Consider the following 13715-nt stretch of genomic DNA (forward strand, 5'->3'; position numbering starts at 1 on the left):
TCATCACCTAGCTAAGTACATGCTGCAGCTACTAATTAAGCCTGTTGTGTGTCAGATGAAATATTTTGCAAGAGGAATGTGATTCTTTAAGCAAACTTAACTTCCCCACAGCTGTTTAATGAATTATCAACTTGCAGAGAAGCCAAAATAAATGAAAGACAAGATAATGTAATAACCCATTTATAATTTTGTAGCATTATCTAGATGTCTGACCTCTTTTATATATGACTTGTTATTCAGAGTAGTAATGAAGGAATGAGATGTTTTCTCGTTTGACCTGATCGTCACATTTCTTTTATTATGGTCTTATCCCAGTTACCAAAAAAAGAAGTATATTATTCCCTAAATTTATTTGAAATGATTGATAACCAAGTCAGGAAGAGAACATTGCTGCTTTTTTTCATAATTCGTTTCAAAAGTAGAATTAGGATAAATTTAAACTGATTGTCTGCATTACAAGAGTAACTCCAAAACAAAAAACAACTTTGTATTTTTGATTCATGAGCTTCCCCCCAAACCTGATATTTTGAAGGCCAAAATAAACAAGAGAGAATACATGCTAATGCCTTGACCAAGAATTGAACGTGGTAAATTTTGAAAACATTCTAATTCCAGAGCAAATAGCCAGTGGTGGGAATTATTGCACAGATTTACAAGTGATATGGATAATGTGAGTTTTTCTCTTACAGCATGCGAAAGCAGCCAAAAGAAAGGCCGGCACCTGAGGAACTGATGGTAAGTGGATGTTTTTTAGTTACAGATTTAAAGTATCCACAGGCTCCAGAAAGCCAGTGTAATTTACTTCATTTGGGTGGGTGCTCTTGAAGCTCACATCCGATAGTAGTTTTCACTTCTTAAAAACCCATCACCATTTTGAAGCTTCATGCAGAATCCTTTGCCTTTGCCTCACACTCAAGGGTCACAAGTTAATCTAGGTTACTCCTTGCCCTTATTTGCTATTACAGCTTCTCAGAATTCAGAGGCTTGGTAACAGAAAAGATAGTCAGCATATTAAGTTTTTAGTGCAATCCTAGAGGAAATTCTGAATGTGCCGTGGCGTCCTCTTGGATTCATGTAGAATGAAATTAGATTGGCTGTAAAAGATCAAGTTAATGTGAATCCTTAGTCTTTCCTCAGAAAGAGGCAACTGTGAGGCTGCAAGTGCTGTGTTCTCAGCTCCAAGGCCGCTTTCTTTGATTACAAATGACAGTTTTTAGTCAAGCAGGGAGAGGAACAGAGTCGTTCCCTAACAAATTCCCAAATGGTCATTTATTTAGTGCAGATTGTTGATTTGACAATGCACAAGCTGTTAGAATAACGTTAGCGTCGAGCATTGGTAAATAATAATTATCGTCTACTCTTTCTGATGTCTTGCATACCATTCCTTGTCTCTAGATTGTTGCAATCAGGATGAATTCTGATCAGTTTTCTCTCACCACTTTAAATAAAAAGCAATTTATGATATCAATTCAAAGGTTTTTAGCCTTTGTATTTCATCCTTGTAAATACTCTAAACACCCAAACTTCTATGTAAAACAGTTTTCATCCCCAAATGTAATATAGCAGTGTGTTTCCCTTCTACATCATATGTGCTTTCCAGGAAGGTAGTTTTCTTCATGTTACCCCTGGAGCAAAATCTCAGTTTTCATGGTAGTTTCAAGTTAAAGTTTACCCCTAAAACCCCTGCAATTTATACTGTGCAGGTTGCATGTCTAGAATAAACTCATCTTTTTTTTTTCTTTTCTTTTTTTTTTTTTTGATGAGGAGGTCTCTGATGGTTGGGAAATTCATGCAGTTAGTCACATTTGAGGAAACTTGGAACAGGTTCTAGAATTGGAGACCCATTTACCTTGTACATTATCATGCTATGGCTGGATAGCTCAGCTATTAAAACAAAGGAATAGGGTTTCATAAAACAGATATATATGTGTAAACGCATGTTTCAATGCTGCAGTGAGTTGGCCACTTATAAATAAAACATCTACAGATCATACATACACTCATAAATGCATCCGGATGTCTGTGTTGGTGGGGAGCGCCACTCCAGGGTGGCCAGTCGTAAAGACAAGGCTGAAGGGCGCGTGCCGTCAGTGCCCTGGAAGCCAGCATCCGTGGCTGGCTGTGTGTGTGGAGAGAGACAAGGGAGACATATTCCGATATATCTCTTTACAACTATATGCCCTGGTGTGTGCTGTCCCACATTTTTAATTAATAAATATCAATAAATCAATAAGATGCAATGAAAAATTTAGTCACAGGAAGCACCATCCTATACTTAATTTAACATTATTTCTGGTACTGCTCACAGTTTGATTTGAGTGAGTTTATTCCCCTAGGTGCAGCAGCAGGGAGGCACACCCTGCCTTAGCACAGCCTCCGTGAGGGGACAGGAACAAAGAAGTGCATGTGAGGCCTCTGCGGTCAAGGGGGTTGAGCCCAAATATTGGACCCCCTAGGGGGTAAGAAAGAAAGAGGGCTGTCCCTGGCTTGACAAACCTGAGTCACATCCTAGGGATCCCCTTAAAGGAGCCGGTCTCTCTCTTCCTTCCAGCATATTAATGGCTTTAATTTTTCCTTTTCTCTCTCCGTCTACAACCTATTTGACGGTGCTCCCATCTGGAAGCTGAGAGCATTCTCTGGAATGCATGAACTGTAGAGCCCATTTGTCACTGTGGGTGGGGGCCTGCCTTTCACAGAAAGAGCAGTTTATCTCCCAAGCCCGGTGACTCCAGCCAGCAGGATACCAACATGGTCTGCACAGCTTGGGCCACATCGGCTGTGAAGACTGCAGGATTGCTGAGATTTCCCTATGGGCCTGCCTTTTCTAGATCCAAGGGAGAACATCAGAGGTGAAGTTGGACAGAAATATCGAAAGTTACAGACTCGTCAAGAAACTCTTACATGAACTTGAGAGTGTCCCTGACAAGTCTCAGCCTTAGTAAATGAGAATACAGGGAGAGGTGTGCCGAATCTCCCTCACCTCTGGGCCTGGGCTGTGCATGTGGCGAGTGCTCAGGTGGTTTTTGTCGTTTTATTTGGGGCAGTCGCCTTACATATGAGAATACTTGAGTCTTAAAAATCATCATCTTTGCAGTTTTTGACCATGTCATTCTTAAAAGATGAAATGTAAAACTCAGGTTTAGGCTCTAGAGTGTTAGAACTCATTTAGCCATTTAGCTATTTAATTGTCTCTGCTTTGCATGGTTATTCCTAAGATGGCTACAGTTTTTCTGTTCTAAGTGGAAATGTCTTAAAATTGGACTAAGAAATTCGCTTGATGTTCACATTTGGGGGAGGCCAGCCAGGATCCACAGGAACTGGTACTGTTTTCTGGCGCATAGCCCTTAAACTACATAAAGAATTAACTCAGAATTCTCATCATTGGCATCCACATCAGCTTGAGAGATCACAGAAGCAGGCAGACAACTGAATTCGGTAGATACATACCGACTATTATGTGCAAAGTCCTGTGCTAGACTCAGCAGAAGACACAGAGTACGCCTCACACAGACAGTGTTGCAGAGGGTGAGGCACCGATGCAAGTAACTAGAATAAACTAACTACAGAAAAGAATTACAGAGGTCTGTGGGGATCCACAGAAATGGGGAAAAGCTATGTGGAGAAGGTGGCATTTGAAAAGGGCCTTTGGAGGTTGGATTGAATTTTAATAGAGAGTTTGCAAGGAGTCATTCCGGGCAGAGGAAAGGATGGGCAAAGCATGAGTCTGCCGAGCCCCCAGACCTTTTCAGAGCAATGTGAAACCTCCAGTGCTGCTGCAACGGGAATCCCATTGACACTGGCCTCCTGGAGTCACAGACCCACAAAGGTTGGGTTCAGGTAGGCAATATATTCACCACATGCTGGGCAATCTGTTAAGAAATTCCACTTCTAGTAGAAGGAACCCTAGTATCCAGGTCTGAAAACTTTGACTTGACATAGAAGCAGCCACCCACCCATCAGTACCTTTTTTCTTGAATAAATTCTCCTGAGTGGACTCCTGCTCACTTATAGGGAAGTCCTTCATCCTTGGGAAAGATCTTCCCTCTCCTCAGTGCCTTCCGAGTTGTGTCATGAGTAATTCTTCAAGTTGTTGTTTAAAGCTAGTTATTGCTAACTTTAAGCAAAGGAAAACCAGCCATGCGGGCAGCAAGGAACATTCAGACAGATAGGAACCCCCACACACACACTCTTTCTGCTCCTCTGATGATGATTCCATAATTAACCCAATTTTAAGTCACCCTGATATAAAGCACAGGAAAGACCTACATCAGTGCTGCCCCAGCTCTGTGACTGAAGACCAACAAACTTAGCAAAGTAAGTTTCCACACTGCAGAAACTCTGAGGAAGTGGCAGACAGTGTTCGGAGGCGTCAGACAACCAAGCAAGGGTGTTCCAGCTTCTGTGGGGAAAGGGCAGCCTCTGCCAGGCGGAAAGCGTTGATGGGATTGCAACAAGACAGGAGAGGATGGTGATGTGCAGGCGGTGGGGAAGGTTTCCCAAATGTCAATTGGGAAGATTGAGGGTAGCAAAGCATTAAGGATCCTACCCCTGCGTTCAGGGAGAGAGACGACCTGAGATGAAGGCATAGAGATGGAGAGGTGCATGGCTAGCTTGGCTATTCAGATAATATGTTTACATATTTTTAAGTAAAAGGCACATGGTGAGCAACCTTGCTGTATAGACCATTTGTATAAACCACAGAGAATTCCTTCTGAGGAATTAATCTTCCTTCCAGGTCCCTTTATAGTAAAGGTCAGGCTGATTTAGCAGAAAAGCCTCCCTTCCCTGGTCAGCGGGTCCCTAGTCCCTCCCCACTCTCTGTGTCCTCTTCTGAGAATGAAAGGGATGGACTAGATAAGTAGTGCTTGACCTAGGGTCAGTGACTTCCGGAAGTCTGTTAGAGCCCCTGAAATTACTCCCAAACCATATGCTTGTGGGGAATGCGTTTTTCTTTTAAAGAGAAATTCATGGCTGTCATCAGTTTTTCAAAGGGGGACCGTGACCCTAAGTGATTGTTCAGCTCCTCACTTCCTTCCCACTTTGATCACAGGAGCTCTGTGGCCAAGACCAGGCGAGCTGCTCCGGAAGGGGGCCTTCATTTGGAGGGTGAAATGCTTGCTGGCATGGGGGAGGGAAGGAAAGGGATGGGCCCTCCCTGTGGGACTCGGCCGGCCGGGCTTCCCACCAGCTGTCAGGCGGCCCTTTAACCTCTCAGCCTATCCTGAATGTGGGCCTTGACTCAAGCCAGGATGGCGTGGGCCATGGGCACCTATGCAGTTACAATTTAGGTTCAGAGCGCTGTAGATCCTTCTATGCATTTAGAGTGTTTCCAGAAGCTTTCCATGTCTAAGCTCTATTTAATGGAATCTATGCATAGTAAGTAATCAGGTCAGAAAAGCCGCCTCCCGGTTTGAGATCAATCGCTGGCTAATACTTTATCTAGGCCACTTTATTATCTCATGCTGATCCGATTGCCATTCTCCTCCTCCTTTGTACCATGCGCTTCGGCTGTGGTACAAGTACGTATCACATACATATTAAAAACATATACCCATTCTATCTGTATGTAAATGTGTGAGGCACAGCTGGATATTGCAGAGGAGTTTGATTTACTAATAGTTATTATCTGTTCTAGCTGTTCAGTGGCAGAGAGAATTTCAGAGAAACAAGCTGGCGCAGAAATTGTCTTTATGCTGTTACTATACTGCTTTAGTAATTGTTTAAAAACATGGGTTTTCTCCTCAGGTTCCCATAATCATGCCTGGTACTTTGTGCATTTCCTGGTACATTCCAGAGCAGGGCATCCTCGTTCAGCATTTCCTCAGGTTTGGTTTTCCACTCAGGCACCTGAGAAGAAACACAGAGTGCAGTTTGCAATTGAAATTTGACATTTTGCTTAGAAAGCAAGTAAATAGCAGGGCTGGAAACCCCAGAGAAGCAAGTATGGGTCTTGTGGGAGGAGTGTCAGTTATAATCAAAATAGTGCTTTTAGAAAGATTTTTTTTTCCCCCTTCATCTGAATTCCAGCAGCTGCAAACTTGAAGGCATCTCATTTCTCAGAAAAGGCTTTATGTACTGGAGGTGGTATTGTTTGGGGGCTAATAAACACCAAACTGTTCCAGAAGAATCTGTTTAAACATTTAATTACTTGCAAAGAGATGTTAACTTGTTTAACTCCTCTAAATTACATTGTCACTGGTAGCTTTTCTGCTTATCCAAAACCTGATTATAATTACATTTTCAGATAGGCTGGTGCGTTGTTCTCTAAGCGAATCCAGGTATGCGATAAATTGGGCAGGGTCCGTTTTAAAAATTGGGAAAACCATCATGTTAGGATTTTTATCTCCAGCACTCAAATTCCAGTGTGACTTCTGGGTTCAGACCAAATGGCTTTATTATGGGACTCAAACCCACAGAATGCACTGGATGGTTAAGGAGATGATTGTAGTCAGGCTGTTGCAATAGGGAGAATGTTTCTTAGTGAGGAGTGTCTCAAAGCAAAGGGAGGGAGCCAAGGTTATGGAGGCAGGTGAACCAGGGAGTTAGCTGCCAGCCTTACGGAAGGATGGACAGGGGTCTTATCTCTGTGAGAGCAGCTAGTCTTTGGAGCTAACATGGAAGTAGGGAGATTCCTCACTTGTTACTGCTTTCTGGAAGCCTAGGACTCAGATAAAATTCAGCATCATCACCATATTCTACTAACCGGACCAAAGATGAAGTTCCACTTTATTTTGGTCCAGTGCTTACTGAGTCCCTAAGCACAAAAATGAGGAAAGGCACATTGCCACGCACATAGCGCCTTGCCCAGCGCTCATGGACCATGAGCTTGTAACCCAAGCTTTTTAAGCTGCTAGTGGTGGTTTAACAAGCGATTCTGAACTTGGTGGTAGTTTACTCCCTTTAGCTAGTTTGCTGCGTCACGTGGACCATGTATTAAAAATAGACCCTTAGGGCCAGACTTACACGTGTGTCTAACCTCCAGTTCTTGCAGACACCATTTTTGCTTTTGGTTTTTCTTTGGAAAGTGCACATCAGCTCATTGGCCAAGACACCCCAGATTTGCAGAGGGAAACTGGATAATATTGAAACTTCAACTAAATATTTTCTCCGAGCACAAAAGACTTCACAGAAGCCCAGGGGCTCCACATAGGGTCCATTTGACAACCACGTAATGAATTTATTATTATTATTATTATTTTCAAGTTTTAAAGGCCGTTAAAATCATCTGTTTTGTGTCTGCTTATAAATGGGAAGGCACTAGTAAGAAGTTGATTTTAGTTTTTAATTGCACATAATTACAACGGCAGAATCACTGTCTGGATGCTTGAGATCACACTGAATCAGACAGCTTTAATTTGAATTTTTGATGACATGTTAGCACTTCAGCGAGAACAGAGAGATTATAACCCCAGAAAGTAAGCTTTGTTTTTTCATGTGACTGCTTAATCTTTTCACCAGACTTTAGCAGATAAATGCATGTGTATACGTGTGAATGTATTTGTATATATGCACATAGCCAGAGATATACAGATAGATAAAAATCTGTCATTCCTTGATCATAGTGATCTGACAGTTTTAATTTCCCAGTTAAGGATAACTTTTTTCCTCCATCAGTCAAGTCCGATGTCTTAATATGGTGATGATTTGCCTGTTTAAGATTGCGATTTTTGAACGCCTGCCTGCAAGTCTTCTTTCTTGTTTTACTGAGCTGACTGCCATCTTCCCAGCATCATTTCAGGGCGCAGTGTGGCTGCACAGCCCTGGCCACAGGAATAGCTTCATCGCCTCGGATGCAGTGTATGCAGCAGTGGGGCCTCTTCAGTGTTCTGCCGCATTCACCCAGGCTGAGCTGGGTCTTCTGAGTGGATTCTGCATTTGTTCCTCCTTTGAGGTTGCTCAGTTCACAGGGAGTTTCTGTTATTTGGGTGGTGGCCTCAGCCTAGAATGCCCTTCTCCCCACCGTCTTCAGACTTCGCCTTCGTCCTCCCTGCAGCCTTCCCCACTCCTCTGTTTCACAGTGCCTGCTCCCTGCTCAGAATCCCTCCACCATTTATTGTCTCCAACTTGAAACAGCACTTCATCACATAAAATATATATTCATGGTAAATTCACAGCTTGGTCCATGTGGTGCAGGGGTTCCTAACTCATCAGAATCATCTGAGTGGATTTTAAAAGAAACTGCCCAGATCCCAATCCAAGTCAGAGAATCTCTGGCATTTGGACCAGGGAGCAGGTCCTGGGGGCTCTTTTTGTTGCTGCTGCTTTTAAAAACTGTCCAAGTGAAACTCACTGGTTTGACACCATTTTTTTCTCCTTACAACTAGATTGTGAGCTCCTTGAAAGAAGAGCCTGATCTTTAATTCAGTTCCTAGCTTAGTCGTATGTGGCTGTCATTCAGGCATGTTCTCCGTTCTGACTAAAAGAAGAGATAGCACTATTGATTATTCTTTGCATGTGCCACTCATTCTACTTCATTGTAATAAAACACTGTATTAGACATAAAGACAAATATGACATCGTGTGTCCCTGTTCTCTAGGAACTCAGAGTAAAGTTGGGGAAACTCACCCAAGAGCAAGCCATCTTGGGCTCTGATATTCAGTATGAGTTAGGATGGCCACACTAGAACTACGTGGTCTGATCAGAGATTCTTGTTTGACTTTCTGCTATGAGAGGTCATGTGGGAAAATCATTTGGTTCCAAAATAATAGAATTTCTGGGATATCACATTGTTTGCTTAGATACCATTCTCAGGTTTTAACCACCAGTACAGCCAGACCCATCAAAACAGGCACCAGGGCTCTGCTGTCCACCCTGGAAGGACAGGAAGAGCAAGAAAGTGTGAAGCAGTCCTTGCTCAGAGCACCTGTGATCTTTGGCGTGTGTTCTGACCACTTGAGAATTCACCTTTGACAGTTCCTTCCAAGTCAAAAGGTCATTAGAGAGTCAAGACTTAGAGGAGACCACCTGGCCAGCACATTTTTCATTAGATTAGATTCATTCGTTAGATTGATGGCAGGGGACCCCAAGGTCTTCTATCACCATGTCAGATGTGAGCCACCCTGCCCCCCAGTCCTTGGGAATAATAGATGAGGCTGAAAAATCCAGTCATTCAGCCACTTGTGGGGGGAATATAAAACAATCCTGAAGCCCAGTCTCTATGACTTGGGAATTGCTACTGAAAGCAGCAAACTTGTTTTCCTGTAGTTAGTTAGTTTAGTCGCTCAGTCATATCCGACTCTTTGAGACCATGCCAGGCCTCCCTGTCCATCACCAATTCCCGGAGTTCACACAAACTCATGTCCATCGAGTCGGTGATGCCATCCAGCTATCTCATCCTCTGTCATCCCCTTCTCCTCCTGCCCCCAATCCCTCCCAGCATCAGGGTCTTTTCCAGTGAGTCAACTCTTTGCATGAGGTGGCCAAAGTATTGGAGTTTCAGCTTCAGCATCATTCCTTCCAAAGAACACCCAGGACTGATCTCCTTTAGGATGGACTGGTTGGATCTCCTTGCAGTCCAAGAGACTCTCAAGAGTCTTCTCCAACACCACAGTTCAAAAGCATCAATTCTTCGGCGCTCAGCTTTCTCCACAGTCCAACTCTCACATCCATACATAACTACTGGAAAAACCATAGCCTTGACTAGACGGACCTTTGTTGGCAAAGTAATGTCTCTGCTTTTGAATATGCTATCTAAGTTGGTCGTAACTTTCCTTTCAAGGAGTTAGCGTCTTTTAATTTCATGGCTGCAATCACCATCTGCAGTGATTTTGGAGCCCAAAAAAATGAACTGTTTCTACTGTGTCCCCATCTATTTCCTGTAAGTACATGTTTTCCTGTAAGTACACTCCAATAAGGGCTTCCCTGGTGGCTCAGTGGTAAAGAACCCACCAGCCAATTCAGGAGACACACGTTTGATCCCTGGGTCGGGGAGATCTTCTGGAGGAGGAATTCACAACCCACTCCAGTATTCTGGCCTGGGAAATCCCATGGACAGAAAAGCCTGGTGGACTACAGTCCATGGGGTCACAAAAAGTCGGACACAACTTAGCAACCAAACAACATCAACAGCACTCCAATAAATCGATGCAATACTTATCAATAATGAATGAATCTAGCCAGGAATTTCAAGGGCTGGAAAGTTATTAGAAGCCACCTATTTACAGTTGTAACCAGCTGGATTTATTTAATAGGTTGTTTGCTTTTTAATTTGTAGCAGTTTCAAGAGAGACCTTGGGGGGCCAGGAGCTGTTTGGTTTCAGTGAGGGCTTCTGTAGACAGCTATTTGGGGGGTCAGATCTGCCTGCAGATAACTTGAGGTTCACTTAGCCGTTTAAGAGACTGCAGAAAGGCAGCGGAGACATTTGGGCTTTTCTGTCCTCTATTTAATTTTCAAGATTAGAATTGAACATTAGGCCATAGTCTACCGAGGGACATTTGCCGGAGCATGGACTTGTTTCTTTCCAGTATCCTGGCTTACTGTTTCTCTGCTCTCTTAATATAAACGGTCACTGATTCTGAAGTAGGAGAATAAGTTACCATTCGTTCATTCGTGCAAAGGTTCCCTCAACACAAATAAAAATGGAATTTTCAAATGGAACCCGATTAACTCTTAATTGTATACCAATAGCCTGTGTGCCTCGCAGCTCCCTCAGACTGCTTCTGAATGACCCGCATCTCTTTCTAAACTTGGGGGTGGGGGAGGGGGGGTTCAGTGAATAGGAGGACTTTCTCACTGTGGGACTAGTGTGGAGTTGACAAAAATTTGTATACATAGGGTGCATTTTTCCACTTAAGAGGGCTGTGCTGAGACATTTTTAATTGGATTTTCATGGTGATTGACAGCATTTGATTATGACAGTAACTTTATTTGGCTGGACTGCTTTAGCCTGTTGTTCGGATTTTTCCATCAAAGCTCCTTTTTGTCCTCTGAATCCCAGTGGAGCAGCAGTCTGTGGCAGAGCCTCTTAGCACCTTTGTTGTAGCCATGCCTGGTGATGATTGGGCCCAGCTGGTAGTAGACAAGAACATGTTCCTTTCACAAAGAGACTGTCTCTCCCGCCTCTGTGGTTTCAATAATTTTAAGAGCCCCCAAAACCTGTTGAGGATTAGAAGTAGCTTTAGATGTGAAATGAGTGTTAAGTATTAGTAATCGGGAGATTAGGGCCCCAGGGACAATGAGAAATAAACAACTGCAATTAAGGCAAATCTGCCGATGTAAACAAAATTTAGCAGAAACAGATGCCCTAACCATTTTGGGGGCTTGATTTGAGGGCACTAAGGAATCGATTTTTGTCTTGTTTACACTTTCAAACCCCTGTGATATACTGGAAGGCTGAATATTTCATACAGCCTGATTTTAGTTAATTTTTTTTTTCAGCGCCTCACAGTAGGTGCCTCTCTGCTCGCAGTGACCAGGCCTGAGTTTATTCAGCATTCACAGGGAGCAGCTAATTGTCTATGAAGGGCCCCCGTGTTTAAATGGGCTTGACAGGAATTTAAATTTTGTTTCAATCAACCCCTGTGCTCACAGCCTGCTCCACTTTCTAATTTTTAAATTAAACATGATTTTTTTTTTTTTTTAAGCCACAGGCTTGCCTCTGGAATACTCTCGCTCTCGGGAAGGCAAATCAGCAGCCCTGGAATGCTGGCGTTTGCCGGGCTTGAGGCGCCAGCTCCAGGGCTAGAAAGTTCTTTCTCCTAAACGAGCTTTGCCTTCTCCTGTCAGGGAGGTCAGCAGAGCCCTGGCTGGGCAGCTCGGCTTCCCGCCTTTGGAAATGGCCCCCTTTCCAGCTCACCTGTGCAGGCAGCAGTGCATGTCATCTGGAAAGTGGGTTAAGTACCAACGGCAGGCATGAGGCTAGCTTTTCGGGGCCGGCTGAATTGTAATGCACTGCACATCTGCTGCAGATTTGTATTTCAGCAGCCTCTTCTGCTCTTGTGAGACAGGAAGAGGATGTCACACCTGTGCGTCTCAGCACACACCCACCCTCCTTTGTTGAGTGTCTACTCTGGGCAGAGCGTCCTGACTGATGCCGAGGAAACACTGTCAATCTTGCCTCCTGCCTTCAACCAGCTTCCAGTCTAGCAAGGAATACGAGGACATGAACAGCCAAGCGCAGGATAGACAGACTTGCCAAAGGCCCTCCTGCACCTACTCCTGCCCGCCTTCACCTGGCCCTCCACCTCACTGTGCTCCCGTACACGCAGCCTATGCCCTAACAGCCTGACAGTCCATTAACGCATGAGGCATCCTCACACGGTCATATCATGTGCCGTTTCTTCCATCAAGAATGTGCTTTCCTTACACCCATGTGGTGAGCTCCTACTCGGCCCGCAAAACCCCACTGGCTCAGCCCCTGAAGGTTTGCCAGGCCTCCTCCAGTAGGGCTGCTGGCTTCCTGTTGTGTGCCACCCTTCTTTCTGGCCGAGTACCTCTGCTGCTGCTGGTAAGTCGCTTCAGTTGTGTCCGACTCTATGTGACCCCATAGACAGCAGCCCACCAGGCTCCTCTGTCCCTGGGATTCTCCAGGCAAGAACACTGGAGTGGGTTGCCATTTCCTTCTACAGTGCATGAAAGTGGAAAGTGAAAATGAAGTCGCTCAGTGCTTTCTTCACACTTTATGGCAGTAATGTAACAGGCCATAAGCAAGACCACGGGTTCCTACAGGAAAAGATCAAGTCATCTTTATCTTTGTACCTCAGCTTTAGCCCAATCCCTAGCCCCACATTGAATGCTCAATAAATAATTATTGAACTGAAGTGATATGAATTTAACAGGTTCAATGAGCTCTGAGAAAGGCAAGATTTCTTCCAGGCAGGGTTGCCTGGGGAGGCTTTGTGAATGGGGTCACAACTGAGCCACGCGTTGCAGGACATGGGGGTATTTTTGTGAGAGTATGACTCTCTGCACATACGTGAGACACAGCTTATATCTAATATACACACTAGTCAAAATCCATACTATACCTATTTTCTCTGAAATTACTTGAAATGGGAGCAACTGTTGCATACAACTTGTGGCTGCAGATAAATTCAGTCTTCTAATTTTTAACCTTAAAGAAAGAAAAGCTTTACTTTAGAGAGAAGAATTAAGCTTAACAGATCACAGTTTTAAATACGCATGTATTTACAGAGGTCTTTTGTATATCGTATCTCATCTGACATTCACACAAACACTATGAAGATGATTCTTATTCCCGTTTTACTGATACATTGAATTGGGGCTCAGAGAGGATAATTGACTTGCCTAGAGTCACACAGCCAGGAAGAATACAGGGCTGCTCTGCACTACATCAAAGCTGATGTTGGTGCATAGTGGGCAGAGGGCTGTTCTTACGGTTGTGACAGTGGCAGGTAGGGCAATCCAAACAAAACTGAAACAGACTCCCCCAGAGAGACATAGAATGGCAACAGTCGTGCTTGTTCATCCTTCCAGGGTGCTTACTCAGCTCACCCTTCTATCCCCCTCCACCTGGGCCTCGTCCTGCATCTGGAGGGCTGTGGTTGGAGCAGAGAGCTGGTGTCTGGACACAGCGGCTGGGGCCTGGCTGGGGCCTAAACCTCAGTGCAGATAAACCAAGTAGGAAGAGAGGACGTATCACCAGCAGTTTGCACCTGTCTGTCTCTCTGAAGAGAAGCTGTGAAAGTTCGTGAGCTCTTCCGGCTTTCTGGCTTCATCAATCTATGGCAAAAACTGAAGGCAGAGCATGTTCTG

General features: G+C 44.2%; 1 protein-coding gene across 7 annotated transcripts in view; it reads left to right on the top strand.

The window, feature by feature from the left end:
• Nucleotides 1–13715, top strand: part of MAP2K5 (mitogen-activated protein kinase kinase 5) — a 266322-nt gene that overhangs the window by 221950 nt on the left and 30657 nt on the right. For 5 of the 7 annotated variants that reach the window (XM_055536808.1, XM_055536806.1, XM_055536814.1 and 2 more), the window contains 2 exons: nt 690–735; nt 7728–10232. In XM_055536808.1, coding sequence (XP_055392783.1) covers nt 690–735; nt 7728–7862 — 181 coding nt within the window. In that variant the 3' untranslated portion in view covers nt 7863–10232. Of the gene's footprint in view, nt 1–689; nt 736–7727; nt 10233–13715 lie in introns of those variants that run through there. The other 2 variants (XM_055536809.1, XM_055536807.1) reach the window with 1 other exon arrangement.

Source organism: Bubalus kerabau, chromosome 10, assembly GCF_029407905.1.
Source record: "Bubalus kerabau isolate K-KA32 ecotype Philippines breed swamp buffalo chromosome 10, PCC_UOA_SB_1v2, whole genome shotgun sequence".
NCBI classification, from domain to species: Eukaryota; Metazoa; Chordata; class Mammalia; order Artiodactyla; family Bovidae; genus Bubalus; species Bubalus kerabau.